The sequence below is a fragment of the Capricornis sumatraensis genome, chromosome X (assembly GCF_032405125.1).
Source record: "Capricornis sumatraensis isolate serow.1 chromosome X, serow.2, whole genome shotgun sequence".
Lineage (NCBI taxonomy): Eukaryota > Metazoa > Chordata > Mammalia > Artiodactyla > Bovidae > Capricornis > Capricornis sumatraensis.
In genome coordinates, this window is record NC_091092.1 from 27,680,514 (window position 1) to 27,699,739 (window position 19,226).

Consider the following 19,226-nt stretch of genomic DNA (forward strand, 5'->3'; position numbering starts at 1 on the left):
AATGGCAGCTTATCTGCTCCTTGCTTTCTTTCTAAGGATATAAATGGTCATAATACATTGTTACGGTGTAGAGGACAGTCCTAGAGATAGTAAATTCTGGACTGCTCCAAAAAAACATGTACACTGAGCTTCTATATACCCAGAAAAGGCCACAAAACTCTAATTAATCTCCTATGGAACTAAAGGTCAAGTTAGATCTTAATTTATAATCAGTTAAATGACTGCCTCAGGACTACTTTGTATATGCCTGCTGGGCAAGGGGATATAGTTCCTGATTTTGAAGGCATTAAAGCCTCATGAATGTATAGGCCACCCCCTTTGCACTGCCCTGTAGGTACCTATTCTCACTACCCTCGCTCCTTGAACTTTTCCTGCCTATTTTCCCTTAGTATCACTTCTCTCCACCAGAGCAGCAAACTCTGCAAGGCTGTCAGCCTCAGGAGGGCAGGGACCTTATTCACAACTATGGCCTTAGTGCCAACATACAGGAGGTGCTAGATGAATATTCAGATATCCAGTGTCTGAACTGTCTCCATCCTGTCTTTATTTCCAAAGAAATCAAATCTGTATCTGAAGAAGGCAAAAATGCCATCAGTTGCTTTGCAGGAGGGAGGGCCCTCCTGTAGTCTCAGCAGTTGGCCTGGTTTAGGGATTTTCTTCAGCAACACTTGGCAGCCTAGGGGCAGATCCCCACTCCAGGCTGTCACCACAGCCCTTCTCACATGGTGCACTGTGCTCTGGTTATTTCTGGTTGTCTCTTGACACCACTGGCCGATGGTTCCTCAAGGACAAGGGCTTGTTTGAGTCTTTGAATCCCAGGGCTTAGCACACAGTCAGAGACTAGTAAATGTTTGTTAAAGGGAGTACATCAATGGATGGAAATTTAACAGGGGATAGGTAAGTATGGTTTAACGAGTTGGACTGGCAAGGCAAGCAGAAGAGAAGAGGGAGGTAGTGACACAAAAACAGCCATGAGGGCTGGAAACAGGCCCCAGGCTGGGTACAAAGGCAAGTGATGCCAACTCATGACTGATAGTTTTGGGGCGATGCTCCTCCGAAGGCCAACGCCTCTACTGTCAACAACCTCGGCTGTCAAGAGGCTCCCTTTTCACCTGCCTTCTCAGGAAACCTACACTACTGGTTCTCTCTTCCCCTGGTATTCATCTCTTCTCAGATCTTTACTTTGGGCTTCTAAAAATGCTTTAGTATTTGTCATATTTAAAAAAAAATCCTTCCCCAATACCCTTTATCACCATTTTTTTTGATTTCTCTGAAGAGCTGTCTATGCTGTTTCCATTCTCAGGGCAGTCTGGCTTTCATTCCTTATCATTCCAGGTCATCAGTGATTTGTTAAGTCGCTGAATTCCATGGCCTTTTTTCAGGCATCACACTGACCTTCCAGCAGCATCTAACCCTGATGGCCACTCCCCTTTCCTTCTTCATTTTTTTCTCTTGGGTTAGGTAATACTGGTCTTCTGGTTTTTCACTTACTTTCTGGCTACTCCTTTTCTGTCTTTATAGATACATTCCCTTACCTGTTTAGCATCCTTAAGAGTTCTTTAAGGCTGGGCTCTAGGTCTATTTCTGTTTTTTCCCTACTCTTTCCCTCTAAGTGATTAAATCCAGGTCCATGGCTTCAATGATCACCTAAAAATAGATGAATTCGAAACTGGTATCTACAGTGCAAATCTCTCCTCTGAGTTCCAAGACCCGAATGTCCATCTGCCCCCATCTCCACTTCCCACCTGCCACTCACCCCTCACTATAACATGGTTTCTCTCTCACCAGTTCACACATGCTTCAATAGTGCCAAATCCAGTGAACACTGCATGTTTGTCTTCCTTAATCTCCTCTCCCTGTGGCATGGGACACTGCCAGACATTCTTCTCCTTGAAAATTCCTCCTCCTTTGTGTCAGCTGAGGAGCATTCTCTTTCAATCACCTTCAATGTCTCTTCCTCTTTACCTGCCTTTTGGGATTCTGGTTTCTAAAAGCTGAGTAAACATAAAGCAGTGACTTATTAAGTAAAGGCAAACTGACGCCATCATAGGAGAAGCTGGCAAGATGGAAATGAAGCAGTAGCTCAAGGATGTCGTCCAGACGAATTCTGGTTCTCATGGAACAAGAACGGTGAACCATGATTTGGTCTTCTTTGGGGGTAAAATAAAAGCATGGTGCTAGTGAAGGCAAAAACAAATAGCATTCATCCACTTTCAAAATTCCCAAAAGATAAGTATCAAAAGTTTAATTTCTCAAAAGTAATAGCTATTTTGTAAAGTTAATAAACACACTTAGCTTCATACTTGAGTGATGTTGATATTTATTGACATCAATGCAAAACAAGCTAAGTTGAACAGGAACAAATATTGGTGCAGTTTCCTTCCTGGAGAGGGTAGGCACTCAGCTCATGAGACCTAAAGTCAAACAAAGACTGGATTGTCAAGAACCAACTAAGGGTTAAAGTTTACAAATATAAAAATTACTAAAGGCAAAAGGAGATGTTTAAAAAATTTTTTTTTTTACACTAATCTCACGTAAGCAAACAAAGAACTAAACTGAAAGTGAAAGTTGCTGAGTTGTGTCCGACTCTTTGCAACCCCATGGACTACATAGTCCATGGAATTCTCCAGGCCAGAATACTGGAGTGGGTAGCTGTTCCCAAACTAATCCTAAAACTTTAGGACATAAGATATCGACATGACATGACTATTTAAATTTCTGCATAAGTGAAAATGTGTTATATCCTTCACTGTACTTGTATTACAATTACATGCTTCTTGCTTCTACACTACACAAAGTCAACAGTTATCACCAACAATGACTATAACTAGATCTGAACGAGACTTCACAGTGACTCTGCTCCATTGAAATTTAAGAAAATTCAATCCAGGATTAAGAAAACCTTTTGATTTTAAAGCCAGTTCTTCTATCTTCTTCTCGTGTCATACCTAAATAAGTCCTCTCGTGATACTTCTTGCCTGCAAACTGCAATGCGTGTCCTCTCCCCCTCAGCTTTGTCTGACACTTTAAATTTGTAGGAACTGCATAAAAAATGAAAATTGTACTTCCAATCTGAACCTGCAATCGGGTTCCTGCTTTAACGCAAAACATACTCCTCTGCAGTGTACCCCACCAGCACAGCGACCCCCTTTCTCTCTCTCTCTCTATTCCTTTGCCCTGAAGGCACTTCTGGATTGCTTAATTCGTGCTCTTTGGCTGCCTAGACAGTCAGGACACCTAAGGCCATTTGGACCTATCACTCCTCGCTTCCTTCTTTTCTATGGCTAATACCACTTTCCTGCTTTCTTTCTATGGCTGAATCTCCAGACTTGGTGCTGTCATCAGGGGGACAGAGTCGATTTCGGCTTCGAGCTCCTGGCTGGTAAAGCTGCATCGCCGGGCGATCCTAAAGTAAAATGAAATGCTCATGTTACAAAACTGCTACTAAGCATGTCCAGGGGAATATATATACCAGTGAGAGCCCACACGAGATCAAAATTTGAGGGCACAGTACATGACAGTAAGTGTTGATGGTTACTTGGCTTCAAACTGCCTGCTTCCTTTCCCCTACCTACAAAGAAAAACAACTATTTCACAACTATTTATTTTTATAAATAAAAAACAACTATTTATAAGCAATAGTTATCAAGTATTATTTTATATGCCCAGAGTAAATTTTGATAAGTTTACTGCCTAATTTTCTTTACTATCTCAAGATGTACTGAATCAGCTTGAATAGTTTTTATTTAGAGTGGTTGTTGTCTACCTCTCCTCCCCATCAGTAAATGGATTTTAAAATGCACCACCACTTAAGAAAATTTTAGGAGTGAAAACAATAATAAAGAATGCCAATTCTTAATAATGCAAAGTCCCTGAAGTTATGAGCTCAGACACTAGTAACTTAGCACAAATATGACTCTCTCTTAATTCAGATTTGACAAGGTGACAACCCAGCTTGAGAATCTCTAGGTAACACTTTACATCTCACGTTCCTAAATAGGCCTCAATATCATCACCAGATACCTCTCAGTTCAAGTAATGTGTTTGGTTTATCACAATATGACCCTGGAAAACTTAAATGTATAGGCCTTTTTTTTCCTAATTCAACAAAAGACAACATGAGCCTTCCTTGTCCTTTCTCCCTGACATATGAAAGAGCCTTAAAGCATTATTCTCAAGTGAGTAATTCCAGCAAAACATTTCACTGCTTTAACAAGAAGAAACGTTAAAACAGATGAGACTGCCACATAGTATTTAGAGAAACCGATGATGGGGCTGCCAGTGTGCAAAGATAGTACAAGTTAAACGTCAGCAAGGGCAATAACTGATAATAACAAGTTGGAGTTCACCAAGTATTTCTAAATCCACAAGTTATTTAAAGACTAAGCAGAACAAAACTCATTGATAACCCCTACAAGTTGCTGGGACACCAACTCATTACTCTGAATACTGTAAATAAAAGGAATGGATCAAGTGCTATTTTTGCCTTTCCTGTGTGAACTGAATTTCAAGACTAACCAAATAGTTGATAAGGGAAAACAACTCTCTGTGGAAGAATTTCAGATCATAAATGCAACAGGAAAGGCAGAATTTGTATATATATATCAACATTTTCCAATCTCTCCCTATGAAATAATGAACCTAAACATCATCATTAGGAGAAAGGCTGATAAAAAAATTTTATATGGATCAGGCTTACAATACCGGAGCTAATTGATCAGCCATTTTTCCAACTTTTTATCTCAAAAAATTTTAAATCTATAGAAATGTTGCCAAACTTGTACAATGAATACCTAATACCCCTTTTCCTAGATTCATGATGATTAACATTTTGTCAAAAATGCCTTTGCTGTCTCTAGTGTGTATGCAGGTACACACATACATAGATACATTATTATTTTTGCAGAACCACTGGAGAATAAGTGCTTGTGTATCAGCTTGTGTATCCTCAGAGCAAGGACATCCTATCACATAACCATAATACCATTATTATTGATCACATGATTCTTCATTGGTAATATTTCAGCTTGTGTATCCTAAGAGCAAGAACATCTTATCACATAACCATAGTACCATTACTATTGGTCAATCTTAACATCACAATAAACGGATACCAAGACATTGTATGCTCCCGGATACAATGCAGTAGGAACTGCACACCACCACCTATCAAGTTTTCTTGCCAACAATTGGGTCTGAATATATTAAGGCCTCTAGATGAGGGGGCCACCCACCTCTTTCTGTGAAAAAAGTTTGGCTCTCAGCCATGCTTATTCTTTTACATGCTGTTTATGCCTACTTTCCTACAAAGCTTACTGGTTTTGACAGAGACCACATGGCCCACAAAAGCCTAAAATATTTACCATCTGGCCCTTGAACGGAAAAAATTTTCTGACCCTGCTCTAGATATGACTACTGGTTTTCAAGGAAACATAGAAGGTAGAGGAACATGTTCAATGTTACCACGGGGATATAATTAGCCACTCTGGACTATTAGACGCTCTAGAGGGCAAACTGGTTTCTGCAACAAAGAAATGGTAGAAAACGAAAGGAAGAGGAATTACTTAGATTAAAAGAGACTTAAGGGAACATTTCAAGCAAATACAATTTGTGGACCTTGTTTAGAGCCTATAAAAAAGATGTTAATGAAAAGAGATGTTAATGAGACAATTGGGAAAATCTATACACTGGGTAGATAGGATGCTAAGGAGTTATTGTCAGAAATTCTTCTTCTGTCTGGTGTGAAAATGCTATTAGGGTTATTTTATTAAGAAAAATAATATTAGGGTTATTTTATTAAGAAAAAACCCTGGCAATCCAATGGTTAAGGCTCCACACTCCCACTGTAGAGGGCATGGGTTTCGTCCCTGGTCGGGGAACTAAAATCCCATATCCCATTTGCCTCACAGTGTGACCAAACTTTTTTTAAAAAAAGTCTTTACTCTTAATACTGACATATTTAAATAAGAAATTATCTGTCTAGGTTTTGCTTGAAAATAATCCCATAGGAGTAAGATGGGGTAGAGTAGAAAGAAAATTGGCCACAAGGTGATAATTGCCAAAGCTGGGTGATAAGTACATCCTACTACTCCTCTGTTCTCTCTACTTTTGTGTATGTTTGAAAAGTACTGCTGCTGCTGCTGCTAAATTGCTTCAGTCGCATCCGACTCTGTGTGACCCCATAGACGGCAGCCCACAAGGCTCCCCTGTCCCTGGGATTCTCCAGGCAAGAACACTGGGGTGGGTTGCCATTTCCTTCTCCAATGGATTAAAGTGAAACCTGAAAGTGAAGTCGCTCAGTCATATCCGACTCATAGTGACCCCATGGACTGCAGCCTACCAGCCTCCTCCGTCCATGGGATTCTCCAGGCAAGAGTACTGGAGTGGGTTGCCATTGCCTTCTCCGTTGAAAAGTATACACAAACTTTAATAAAAGGACCCCACCAAGACTGCAAAAAGGTACAGATAAAGTTCCCCTAAAATTCCGTAACAATGAGCTAGCCCTCTCCTTTATACTTGCAGGAAAAGACAAAGAAAATCCTCATGAAAAGAAGTTTAATGAAATGCAGCACCTTGTTTCTTATGCGATCTCTCTTAACCACTTCTTCTTTCTTTTCAGTTTTTTCTGAGCTGCCTACTGGCTCTGTACTTTCAGGCTTCTTTCCTTTATCCCGAAGTGTTTCTTTCTCCTTCTTCATTTCTTCTTCCTTTCTCTTGAAAGCCTTCTCTTTCTCATAGCGCTCCTTCTGCCTGCGGCGCTCTTCTTCCTGCCGCTTCAGCCTCTCTCTCTCCCGCAGGATGCGCTCTTGGTCTCGATCATAATCCCGCTCCCTCTCCCTGTATTCTCTGCCACTCTCATCTTCAGGTCTGCACGAAAAACAAATCTGAGAATGCACCCTTGAAGCTCTTCTAATCACAAGGAACACTCTGATCCTGCCTTGGCCACTCCAACGAGGCTGAACTTTCGGAGCAGCATTGCAAAAAAAAAAAAAAAAAAAAAACCTACTATTTTGAAAAGCAATTTGGGAAAAAACCCCAAGTCATTCAACCAGATTAAGATACTAAAATACTTGAAACCTGTCCTCCTCATCCCCATACCCCTCATAAAACCCAGTATCTTGATTCAGGTACAAGTCCAGAATGCAGCAGTAAAACTAGCAGCCAGAAACAGGTCGAAAACAAATGTACCCAAGAGCCCTCGACTACCGACCTCTTAGGCTTTTCATCTTTAAATTCACCCTCAGAACGCTTGGGCAATGTACAACTTTGCCCACTGGCTCTTTCATCACTCAGATTCTCTTTGTCCAATTTCTTGAGCTTTTCTCTTTTGTCCAATTCTTTTTCATCTCCTTTTTCTGGCTTCTTGAGCAGCTTTAAAGAGAACAAACTTAGGTTTATTTTGAAGGATGGGATTGTCTTCTGATTCTCGCAAAGAAAACAATATACTAAATATTTTCAATGCAGGCTATTGAAGGCCCCGTCTCTGCAGTACTCAGACTTTCAGGTGAACAAACAGTGCACAAAGAGCAGTAATTTGCTAGAAGGGTGCTATTAATGTGAAAGTGTTATGCACTCCAGTGAAGTGGTTTAATCACTTTGTGGCAATAGGATCAAGACTCCTTTGGCTTTAAATGGGTCAACCTTTGAGTAGATCAACCCTTACTTTCAAGTACGCCTTCTGTAGCAAGCCAGCATGTCGGTATAACTTGATAGGAAAATATGGTACAAATTTAAAATGCTAGCCAGGTCATTATTGCTGGACTATTTTTACACAGTTATTAGAACAACAAATACCTTGTCACCAAAGGAGAGATCCATTGCAGGAATAATTTTGCCTTGAGTCTGAGAGTAGCTACATACTTATGATGGTACAATCATACTATCATTAGAGATGAAAAGCAAGAATTATTTGGCATTTGATTTAAAAATCCAAATATCTCATACAACAGAACTGTGAAGTTCCATCTCTACTGAATAGGAACTCTGTTCAATGTCATATGTATATATGACAGAATGCAATTCTAAAAAAAGTGGTTTATAAAGTTCAGATTGTTAACAGTTTATTATGCCGCTTCTACAAATCTCTCTAGAATACACACCTAAGTGTTGGATATTCAGAGAGATTTTTAGGAATTTCAAGTCTCAGAGTGAAGGCATCATACAGAGTTTCATCTCAGTGTGAAGGCATCATACAAGCCACGAAGCTAAAGGCAAAGCACCGCGCATGAGACTTAAGCATGAAGTATTTCAGCACACAGACAGCCACTGAAAACAGTGAGTCCAGAGTGGACACTATAGAGGCACCAGTGCAAAGTGAGGATAACATGTGCAGGTTTCATTGCAAGTGTTCTTATTTCTCTAATGAACATCTTCGTCAGGAGCCAAGATGTTCATTATTCTAATAAGACTATTAACGAACGTCTCTAGCATAGCCGGCTTGACCTTCTGCCTTGCTGACAGAAATAGCAAGTCAGGTTGCTTGTAGCAGGGCAGACACAGAGATCGATAGAAGGAATTAAGACGAGTACCTCCCCACCCTGCCACCGCCAAGCCCCTTATCACCAATGAGTCCTGGAGAGCCTCGGGGTGCCCTAGCGACTTGACCGGCTGAATTCTGAGGAGGTAAAAGGAGACTCAGCCATCATCTCTGTGAGATTTTCTCTGACTTTCTCTGCCATACTATGTACAAGTACTCCCCTGGGCAGTTTGCTGGAGCAAGGGCTGCCCAAGCCAGGCCCCTGGAAGGGAAGCAGCTAGGCTGGAGTCTTTCCACAGGTTTTCCTCTTCCTACATGCAGTGTGTTAATCAGAATCTGCTGCTCACAGATTCCCAGGTAGACCCAAGAAGGTAACGTGGGGAATCATGTGAGAGGGGAGAGGATGTATATTCCAAAAACTCCCACAAGGCAGCCAGGTATGAGAGGTGTATAAAGGAAGGGGAAAGAGCTCTTAAGGCATGACTGCACATTGTTGAAGCTTCTGGGTACACAGCAGAGCATCAGGAAATCATCTGGGTTTCTTTCTAAATCAGGAATTTAAAACGGTTCAGCTTTTAAGACTCAAGTCAGCCTGAGGGCATTTTCTACAGGTAACACTACCACCACCGCCACCAAAAGGACTTATTAACTAAGACCTGTGTGTGTGTGACATGATACTAGGTGCTCTGTATCATGTACTTGGTCCTTACATTTTTCTGATTCACAGCTTGTAACAGAAACCTGTGTACCTGAAGACAGTGGAAAACAAACAGATGAGGCAACTTCATGTATCAAATATGAAGGAAAAGCTGAATAAAACCCATAATTCATGCCAGCCAGCCCTAAGCCCTTATATATGAACTGAGAGAATAATAATCCAAAATCGAACATTTTCAATGATTATAAATAACACTGCACTAGAGAAATCCCATGTAAACTACTTAATCTTTTAAATTATCTTAAATTAAGAGTAATACATGAATATTACAGGAAAGATTCACTCCCTCCCAAAAAAGACAAAAACAAAACTAAAATAGTTTACACCAATACAAGATGCATGCACATTTGAAGAAGTAGATATAGTACATGCAATTTTCAGCAACATGCAGTCAGTTTAACTTATGTTCATACCTTAATCTTTGGTTCATCCTTTAATTTGTCCCTTTCTGGAATTCTGTCTATCTTCTTTAGCTTTTCTATATCTTTCCGTTTTCGTTTCTCTTCTTCTTTCCACTTTCTCCTCTCTTCTTCTCTTTGTCTTTTTCTTTCTATTTCTCGCCGCCTCCTTTCTTCTCTCTTTTCTTCTCTCATCCTCTGCAAAGAAACATCAACAAAGTCTTCAGACAAGGTAATTACCACGAAAAACATAGTTCAGAAAGTACGGTGGGCACCCACTTAACTGTATCATCTTTCCTTCCCACTTTCCACTTCCTTAACCCCCTCCCGACTCCATTCAGAATATGAGAGAGAAAAAGACCACAGCCTGCTCATCAGTTTCCCACTGCTGCCTTGCTACAGTATCCAAAGGCTTTCAGGAAATCAAGAATGCCACTGGAACAAGCTAAGGAACCCCTAGCGCTGCAGAGTGAATCTATGGTCCAACAACCAGAGTGAAGGAGCAGGTCAGAGAGCCAAATATTTAAAGAACAGTGGTAGAGAAAGCAGCTATCCCTACTGTACAATCCCAATGCTCTTAAATTTACAGAATGCGAACCAATGAAATAGAAGTATTGTGAGAACCAGAAAAACAAAAGGTTTACCTGCTTGTTTTTCAGGAAGCTCAAAAGTGGAGTTGTCTTTTTAGCTACACAAATGTAAACAGATTATTAATAATACTTAATCAAACCCTAGAAAGGAGTCCATTTTCTGACATTCCCTGCCAACCACCCGAGGTGGGAAAACTACACCCCTCAAACAGTAAGTTCACAACTATCTTATTGGAAAGAAGTTTTACAATAGTCTACTTAAATTAGGAAGGTTTTATTAAAAGTTAAGAAATTTAAATTAAAACAATAAAACAAATTTTAAAAAGAGCAATTCCTGGTGTCAGTGAGAATAAGGTGTGAAGGACATTCTCTTGTTTTACAGATGGGAGTATAAATCTGTTCAACCAGGAAGAAACTGGGATAAGGGGCTAAAAATATCTTTAATACTTTTGACCCCGTAATTCCACTTCTGGGAATTTATTTTATGGAAACTATCAGAGGTGGGCTTATACTATGAAAGTGAAAGTCGCTCAGTCGTGTCTGACTCTTTGCAACCCCATGGACTATATAGTCCAGGGAATTCTCCAGCCCAGAATACTGGGGTGGGTAGCCTTTCCCTTCTCCAGGGGATCTTCCCAACCCAGGGATCAACCCCAGGTCTCCCGCATTGCGGGTGGATTCTTTACCAGCTGAGCCACCAGGGAAGCATCCATTAATAAAAACCAAGTTTTAAAAGAATATTTAATTCATTTTTCAATATTCTGAACAATGCTATCTAATCTTACAGCTAGCTTTTTGAAAAGCATACTTCCTTTGGAGAAATTCCTAGGAGTGGAAATCCTGTGCATGTTGGAGGCTATGCTTATGTTTAGAGCCGATGCAGTAGTGACAACTTAATACCAAAACCAACATCCAAGCTAGAATTTCTCAAGAGGTTTTCAATTCTGCAGTAACCAATGTCATTTTTTTAAATATTTTCAAGTCAAATTTTTTTTTTTATGAATATGAACTTATTAGTAGAAAACCAACTGATCTTCAAAGACTCTTTAACATCTTAAGGTCCCATATAGCTCTTCAAAGTTTTATACTAACATTTGTGTGGCACTAAATAAGTCAGAGGGGGCTTCCCAGGTGGCTCTACTGGTAAAGAACCCGCCTGCCAATGCAAGAGATATAAGAGACCCGGGTTCTATCCCTGGGTGGGGAAGATCCCCTGGAGGGCATGGCAACCCACTCCAATATTCTTGCCTGGAGAATCCCATGGACAGAGGAGCCTGGCAGGCTATAGTCCATGTGGTCACAAAGAGTTGGACATGACTTAATTGCACATATGCATATGTGCAATTAAGTCAGAGAATATTTCCCATCTTATTGATGGATTCTTATAATCCTGTGAGTCAGCTATTACCTGCACTTTATAGTAGAACGAGCAGTCTCAGAGAAGTTAGTGCCTTTACTATGGTCACATAGCTAGCAAATGACGGAAGTGGGAGTCTGACAGGTCTTCTGATGAAAAAACCATAATGCTTAATTCCTTTTGCCCACTTACCTATTAGTTCTCTATTTTTTGCTTCTATTTCCTCTAGCAGTGTCTCTGGAGTAGATGTCATTTTCTCATTATCTGCAGCATAGCTCTCCAAAAATTTTCTATATTCTGGATCTAAAGAATTATTTAAGTAAATAGAAAATATAGCAGACTTTAAACAAAATAAGAAATATTATCCAGGCTATTTACTTATCAAAGAAGATAATTTTCGGCTTCATGGAAGATTGAAAATAAACCCAACTATACCCATAAGATAGACTATTTGGGGCTTTATTGGTCACTTACTCTGAGAACTCCTATTAGATATACCGACAGAGTCAGGCAAAGTGAGACACCATGCATTTTAACACAACCTCCAGGGATGTTAAGTAGTTTGCTTTTAAAAACCACCACTCCTATTAATCCAGAGTCATACTTATGGGAGAACTGTAAGCTATAGCTATGGGACCCTCAGAGAGTATCATGTAGAGCATGTAAGCAGTTCCTACATGGGTACACCTCACTTTAAAGAAACTCAGAAAATGAAAATTGGGTGTTCTAAACAGATAAATGAGGGGGGATGTCCTAGATGTGGCACTAGAGGTGATGGTAATATCTGGAATTCTTTCCTAGATGCCTCCGACATCAGAAGGGGTAGCACATCTGAGTCATTATATTCTATGTGGAGAATGCACTGTGGAGCATGTCACCTGATCTAGTCTTCAACATCTGAGTCTATGATATAGTCAATAAGCAGCTGTGTGTTGAGTCTTGCCTGTGTTTTCTTTATAAAATACACATTATAGTAATAAATAATAATGGAAACCAAACTAGGTGATTCTGAAATACCAATCTGATATAAAATATTATGGCTAAGTCCTTAACCAACAACCACATTACAGAGATCTCAAAACTTGGATCCAGTTTACCATAAATGGCAATTATTTGTTTTTTAGTTCCAGTATTTCAGTTCAATGTGTGCAGTTAACTGCATATTCAAAGCCTAGAAACAGGATTGGCCACTTCAGTTACTTTATGTTGTTACTCAAGCACAGAAATTTTTCCATCACAGTTCTCAATAACTCTTCCTCTTTATACAAATGGAAACCAAAAGTCAAATTATGTAAGGGGCCTTAAGGAGTTGTATTTTGAAACATCTGACTTTTTCCATTGTCCTCTAATGAATATACCTAAGGTGATTTACTACTCAACAGTCAACAATATATTGTTTAATGGTGAAGGAATGAAAAGCCATTAGCCAAAGAGAGTGATAACTAGAGGAAACCCATCTCCATTCTAAAAGCAAAGCTTTCATCAGTGAATTACATTTCTCATGAACTTTATTTCATATGTTTTAATTTAAAAGACTGGAGTCCACTCAATTCCCACAAAGGTAATATATTCTTTTAAAAATCTATGGCCCTACTATATAGCACAGGGAACTCTATTCAGTATTTGGTAATAATCCATATGGGAAAAGAATCTGAAAAAGAATGGATATATGTATTACTGAATCACTTTAACACAACATTGTAAATCAATTATTAATCGAAGATTAAATGAAAAAACACATGGCATTAGCACATTAAGTAACTAGAGCTATACTATACCATCATCAATAGTTCCAACTTTAGTATCTCTTTTCTTAGTCTTCTTTTTTGCAGCTTTTTGAAAAGGTGCAAATTCTACGATGGCAGGATATTCCTGACCTGTTTAGAAAAAATAGCACACTTGCTAAAAGAAAGAAAATGTCAAAAATGGATACAAGAGACTCAATCTCCTGCTCTCTAGGCTTCCTTTGATGACAGTGATCTGAATAGGGTCTCCCAAAAGGCATAAATCTCATTGGCACAACTAAAATTAACATGGTACCAAAGCAGTCCCCAATTTATACCAAAAAAACAACAAAAATATATGGGAGGGAATTAAAATATTCATTTAAATTCAACCTCTAAACTCTGATATTGTGATATGTGGGGGGAAAAATCTACAAACTAATTTTCATTTAAAAAAATATATCAAAGGGAATCCTTGGTGGTCCAGTGCTTAATACTTGGCACTTTCACTTCAGGGTCCAGACTGGATTCCTGGTGGGGGAACTAAGATCCTGCAAACTGCATGGCACAGCCAAAAAGCAAACAAACAAAAAACAAAACAAGATCACAATACTGACTATACAGGGGTATAAATATGCCAAAAGTCACCAAATGCACATGTAAAATGGATGCATTTTAAAATGAAAATTATACCTTAATTGATTTTTTTACAAAACCAGAAATCTCTACAATAAGTAAGGCTAGAGATAGAAGGCAGGTTAGTGCTTGTCTAGAGATGGGGTGTAAGAACTAATGGGTACATGGTGTGATGAATGTGTTCTAAAATTAGATTGTAGTGATAGCTGCACAACTTTGTGAATATACTAAAAAAACACTGAACTGTAATTATTTAAAAGGGTGAATTTTATGGCATGTGCATTATATCTCAGTAAAGCTGTTATTAAAAAATACAGCAGGAGACACCACAAGCACAGGCAACAAAAGTGAAAAACAGATAAACTGTGCTGCATCAAAATTAAGAACTTCTGTGCATCTAGGGACACAATCAACAGAGTGAAAAGGAAGCCTACAGAACTGGAGAAAATATTTTCAAATCATATATCTAATAAGGGGTCAATATACAGAATATGTAAAGAACTGTAACTCAACAACAACAACAAAACCCCCAAATAATCTGATTTTTAAATGTTCAAAGGACTTGAATAGGCATTTCTCCAGAGATGATATATAAATGGCCAATAAGCAAATGAAAAGATGCTGTGTGCTTAAGAATGTGAAGAGATTAAAATATTACCTCACTAATCATTAGGGAAATGTAAATCAAAACCACAATGCAATATCACCTTATACCTGTCAGAATGGTTAAAGGGGGGAAAAAAACCAGAAAATAGCAAGTGTTGGCAAGGACATGGAGAAATTAGAACCCTCAGGCATTACTGGTGGGAATATAAAATGGTGCAGCCACTATGGCAAACAGTATGGTGGTTCCTCAAAGAATTAAAAATAGAATTACCACATGACCCAGCAATTCCACTTTGGGGTATATATTCAAAAGAAGTGAAAGCAGAAACTTGAACAGATGTTTGTACATTTCCAGCAGCAGCATTCACAATAGCCAAATGTCTCTCAAAGGATGAAAGGATAAAGAAAATGAAGTATATACATACAATGGAAAAGGAAATTCTGACACATGCTATAACATGGCTTAACCTTGAGGACAATATGCTAATTAAAATAAGCCAGTCACTAAAAGTCAAATACTATTATTCCATTTATATGAGACACCTAGAATGGTCAACTTAATAAGAATAGTGGTTCAAAGAGGCAGAATGTATTAACAGCTAGCTGTCAGAGGCTTGGGGCAGGGAGAAATGGGGAGTTGTTTAATGGGCAGAGTTTCAGTCTTACAAGATGAAGAAGTTCTAGAGATTAGTTGCAGAACAATGTGAATGTACTCAGCACTACTGAACTGCACACTTAAAAATGGTTAAGATGATAAATTTTATTTATGTGTATTTTATCATAATTTTTAATAATGTCAAAAAACAAAAAAGCAATGAGATAATGATACATACTATAACATGGATGAATCTTGAAAACATGCTAAGTAAAAGAGGTAGTCACAAAAGGCCATATATTATATGATTTAGTTCATATGAAATGTTCAGAATAAGGAAATCCATAGTTAGTAGATTAGCCGTTGCCAGGGGCTGGGGGAGAGGAGAATGGGAGATGACTGCTAATGAATACAGGATTCTTTTTGAAGTGATGAAAACATTCTGGAATTACCCAGTGGTGATAGTTATAAACCTTTGTGAATATACTAAAAACCACTGAATTTTATGGTATGAGTTATATCTCAATAATAATTTTTTAAAAACCTAAGTGACTACTGGAAAAATACATCAAATCCTTGCTATAGAATAATGTCATAGAAGGTATAAAATACCATCTTTACACCTTTGGTGTGTAAACATAAGCCAGGATAAATGACTAGAACTGACCATTAGATATCACAAAGCAGTCACAGAGGAAACAAGATTTTAGAAATCCTAGTGAGTGCAGAATCATATTACCTTAATAACTGATATACCTGAAAAGGAATAGATAAACCAGACCAAAGCAAAAGGAAATTGTGGAATATAGGCAAAAAAAAAAATTAATAATAATAGAAGTGAGGCCAAACAATGGGAGATGACTGTTAATGAATACAGGATTCTTTCTGAAGTGATGAAAATATTTTGTCTACCTAAGGAATTTGGACTTTTTTCCCACAACTGCTGTCTTAAGTCACTATCTTCAAAAAGATTATTTTCATGGCTAAGTAAGACTAAATTATACAGAAAATGGAAAATTCTATAAGTTTAGAGAGAGTGGTTGTCTAAGCATTAGGTGATGAGGACATGTGAAAGTATCAGTAAGTCTAACGTCCTCAGTCTAGATGAACAAGATATTAAAAACAATAAATTGACAAAATCCATCACTTGTTTAAATGTAAGGGATAAAGAGAGGAAAAAGTTAAACACAACTCAGATTTTCAGGAAACCACTTGCTATCTACTGGAATAAATTGGTGGAGCAGAAAAGTAGCTGGTTTGGGGGGATTAATAAAAACTGGACAAACATAGTAGCAATTCTTCAACTTTTACTGGCATATTCCCTGACAAAGATTTCATTTTTTACCAACTCTGAAGTAATATTGAAAAAATATAATCTAACAAAAACACACATCATTCAATATTGCAAAGCCAAAAGAAAAGTAGCAAACTTAGTAGCAAAAGTAGCAAGGCTTGGACATTCTCTGGCTAAATGTTGCAAGCAACAAATAATAAAATGAGGGTTAATGCAGAAGTTTTTCTTCCCTATAAACTCCTGGATAGGAAGTGGGAAATCATCAAGCTCAGTGGTTTAATTACATACAACTTAGAATGTTAAACAGTACTCCAACTGGCAACTATTGACAAAGGATCTGAATTAAATAAGTATCGGTCCTTGAAGCAAGATGAGAAGTAAATATTTAAAACTTGTCATACAAGTTTAAAGAGTCACTTGTCAGTATCACTTAAAACTAGTAAATACTCAAGACAACGGATCACCTAAAACAGGGCAAAAGAACTGTCACAGGAGGAGAAAACAGTGGCAATTTCCTTTGGTTGACAAACTACAGAAATAATAGGTTAATACAAATACCTGTAAAAACTCATATTATCTATTTATAAGGCTATCATAAGCTTATCAAATGCATAAAACTCTTTAAATGTTGCTCATCTTATCACTCAGGATTTCAGAAACACTATGAAGGCATCAAGAGAACAGGGATACATTGTCTTAAACAAATGACAAACTCCCCTTCAGTTAAAAGGACTCACCTTTATTGTCAAGGAATACATAACCATCAAAACGATCCCTGAACAAAATAATGTCCTCTTGGTTTTTAAAGTTGATGTATGCTCTTGCATACATATGAGGATACAAACTGCAGGGAGGAAAGCAATTATGTGAATGTGCTTGCAGGTGTCTGGCTGAATTACAAGTATGCATATATTAAAAAGGCTCAAAAATCAAATAGAAATCATGAGTAGGATTAAAAAAAAGAATGGAAGAAACCTTTTTCATTTACCCCTCCCTCTTATTTTACCTAGTATCATTAGAAAAAAACTCAAAATAATCATGCTCAGGCATAGGCTGAAGATGTTCCTGAAGCTGCTCCTTGGTCAAAGTGGGCGGTAATCTCCGAATTACCACCTTAAGAAATGAATAAGGAAAATAAAATTAGTACAAATCAATTTTCTGTCATACCTGAATCACTGTCCCTGAAGAAAGTTGGCCTTTAAAAGATGAGATCACTTCTAAAAACCCAAGAGAATGTTCAGAACGCTCAGAACGATTAGTCAAACGTTAACAGTAACATAGTTAAAAAAAAAAAAAAAACTCTCGGAAACGAGAACTGCCTGGAGCAAGGAAATCTTAGGTTCTGTTAACCCGAAGCCCCACGGTTTACTAGGTTTTCGCCTCATTTTCTGTCACCCATTTTTCAGTAGTGGTAAGAAATTTGTAAACCAACCCTGGTCTTTTGTGGGTGCCAGGAATTCTTGATTGATAAAGTCCTTATTCAGTCAGCATAAAGAATTCAAAATTCTAAGAAATACCCCCAATTCCCTCACTGCTCCCCGAACAGAATGTACCCGATTTGGCCCAAGACCATTAATAGCCGCCACCCACCCATTCCCTCAACTAACCTGTTAATATTCCTATCACGTACTACTCCCGCTGGTGATAGTACCTTCCTGTTTAATAATGCCCCCTCAATTCCTCATCCTTTTCGCTATCGCCCCCCCCCCCCCATCATCATTTCACGGCTCTGACTTAAACCCTTCTAGTCAGGGAATCCCCCCGCCCTCCCTCACTCCCATCCCGGGGCTCTGCCGGGAAGGGAACCCCCATTTTGGGAGAGTGGATGAGACAGGGTGATGCGATTTTCACTCAAGTGAAGAAACAGAGGAAGAGATTGGGAGAGGAAGAGGACAGCCCCATTCCCAACCATCTTTCTCGGGTGGTGGAACCGTCCCGCCCTCTCCTGGGCCAACAGCCGGCCAGACACCTTGCTCAACGCCTCTTTCTTCTCCTTGTTCCGATCCTGCTTATCTTCCCCTTTGGTGCTGTCTCCCGAAGCCCCACCGCCGCTGCCTGTAGCACCTGGGGGAGTCAAGAGGGTTACTCGCTTCTCCTTAGGCCTGTGCTCCTTCTCCTCCTTCATGGCCACAGCTTCGCTCCTCACCGCGGTAGCTCGGCCTAAACGCCGCTACGCCGGGGACCTACGCCTCCCGGCCCGCTCACGGCAAAGCTCCGCCCCCAACAAGCTCTCCTAGTGATAAACCGACCCCAACGCTCCATTGGGCCCCGGCAGGATCTCGCGAGACTTCAGGGCATCCGGCTTCCTTCGCTGGAAAGGTTGTAACACCTGGTCTTAGCTTCCCTTCCGCGGAATCCCCGCATCGCCCAATCCCCTCGCGGCCCAGACTCCCTCGGGGCCGCTCATTAGCATATCCGCCATCTTGGTTAGGACGAGTAATTCACGGACTACAAATCCCGGCATTCAAAGCGGTTACCCGCTTCTGGCTGAGTTCTGAAGTAGTATTTCAGGTTCCCTGTTTATAAGTAAATGGAAAGTTTAATCTTGAAAGGTTAATGTTTTTCAGATCGAAAGATACACTCTGTGGGCTTCGTTTTCCAGAGATAAAACCGATGTTATCCAAAGTTTACCTCACTAGGGGAACGACTTGTATTTTCTATTATTGGTTGTAAAGTGAGCTTTCAGAACCTTTAGAATTTTTTTTCCTTATATTTTTTAGGATTCACAGACACTTAATGCACAAAACACTGACATTTAAAGGAGCATTATGACCAAAATGTGTGAGATTTGTTTTCACCGCTCTTTTTAAAAGTTATTAGGAATCTATCATG

The 19,226-nt window shown here is 39.1% G+C and overlaps 1 protein-coding gene across 2 annotated transcripts; it reads right to left on the minus strand.

Moving 5' to 3' along the window:
- Positions 1-2,376: 2,376 nt before the first annotated feature.
- UPF3B (UPF3B regulator of nonsense mediated mRNA decay) lies at positions 2,377-18,579 on the minus strand. Of its 2 annotated transcripts, XM_068962212.1 has the most exons (11): positions 18,364-18,579; positions 17,401-17,507; positions 17,132-17,238; positions 13,318-13,416; positions 11,732-11,842; positions 10,237-10,280; positions 9,608-9,790; positions 9,187-9,225; positions 7,211-7,371; positions 6,573-6,867; positions 2,377-3,406 (listed from the first exon to the last, which is right to left on the minus strand). In XM_068962212.1, exons 1-11 carry the CDS (start codon positions 18,517-18,519, stop codon positions 3,257-3,259), a joined length of 1,452 nt encoding a protein of 483 aa, XP_068818313.1. In that variant the 5' UTR covers positions 18,520-18,579; the 3' UTR covers positions 2,377-3,256. The 2 variants fall into 2 exon arrangements, with proteins under 2 accessions (XP_068818313.1, XP_068818314.1); XM_068962213.1 differs by lacking the exon at positions 9,187-9,225.
- Positions 18,580-19,226: the final 647 nt, after the last annotated feature.

Bases quoted from the DNA above. Each gene is read 5' to 3' on its own strand.
- UPF3B (XM_068962212.1), bottom strand. From the start codon at position 18,519: ATGAAGGAGGAGAAGGAGCACAGGCCTAAGGAGAAGCGAGTAACCCTC. The intron at 17,239-17,400 runs GTAAAATAAGAG...TCCTCCCTGCAG, and splicing joins TTTTTTTCTAATGATACTAG to TTTGTATCCTCATATGTATG. The intron at 11,843-13,317 runs GTATAGTATAGC...ATAATTCTTTAG, and splicing joins AGTTGGAACTATTGATGATG to ATCCAGAATATAGAAAATTT.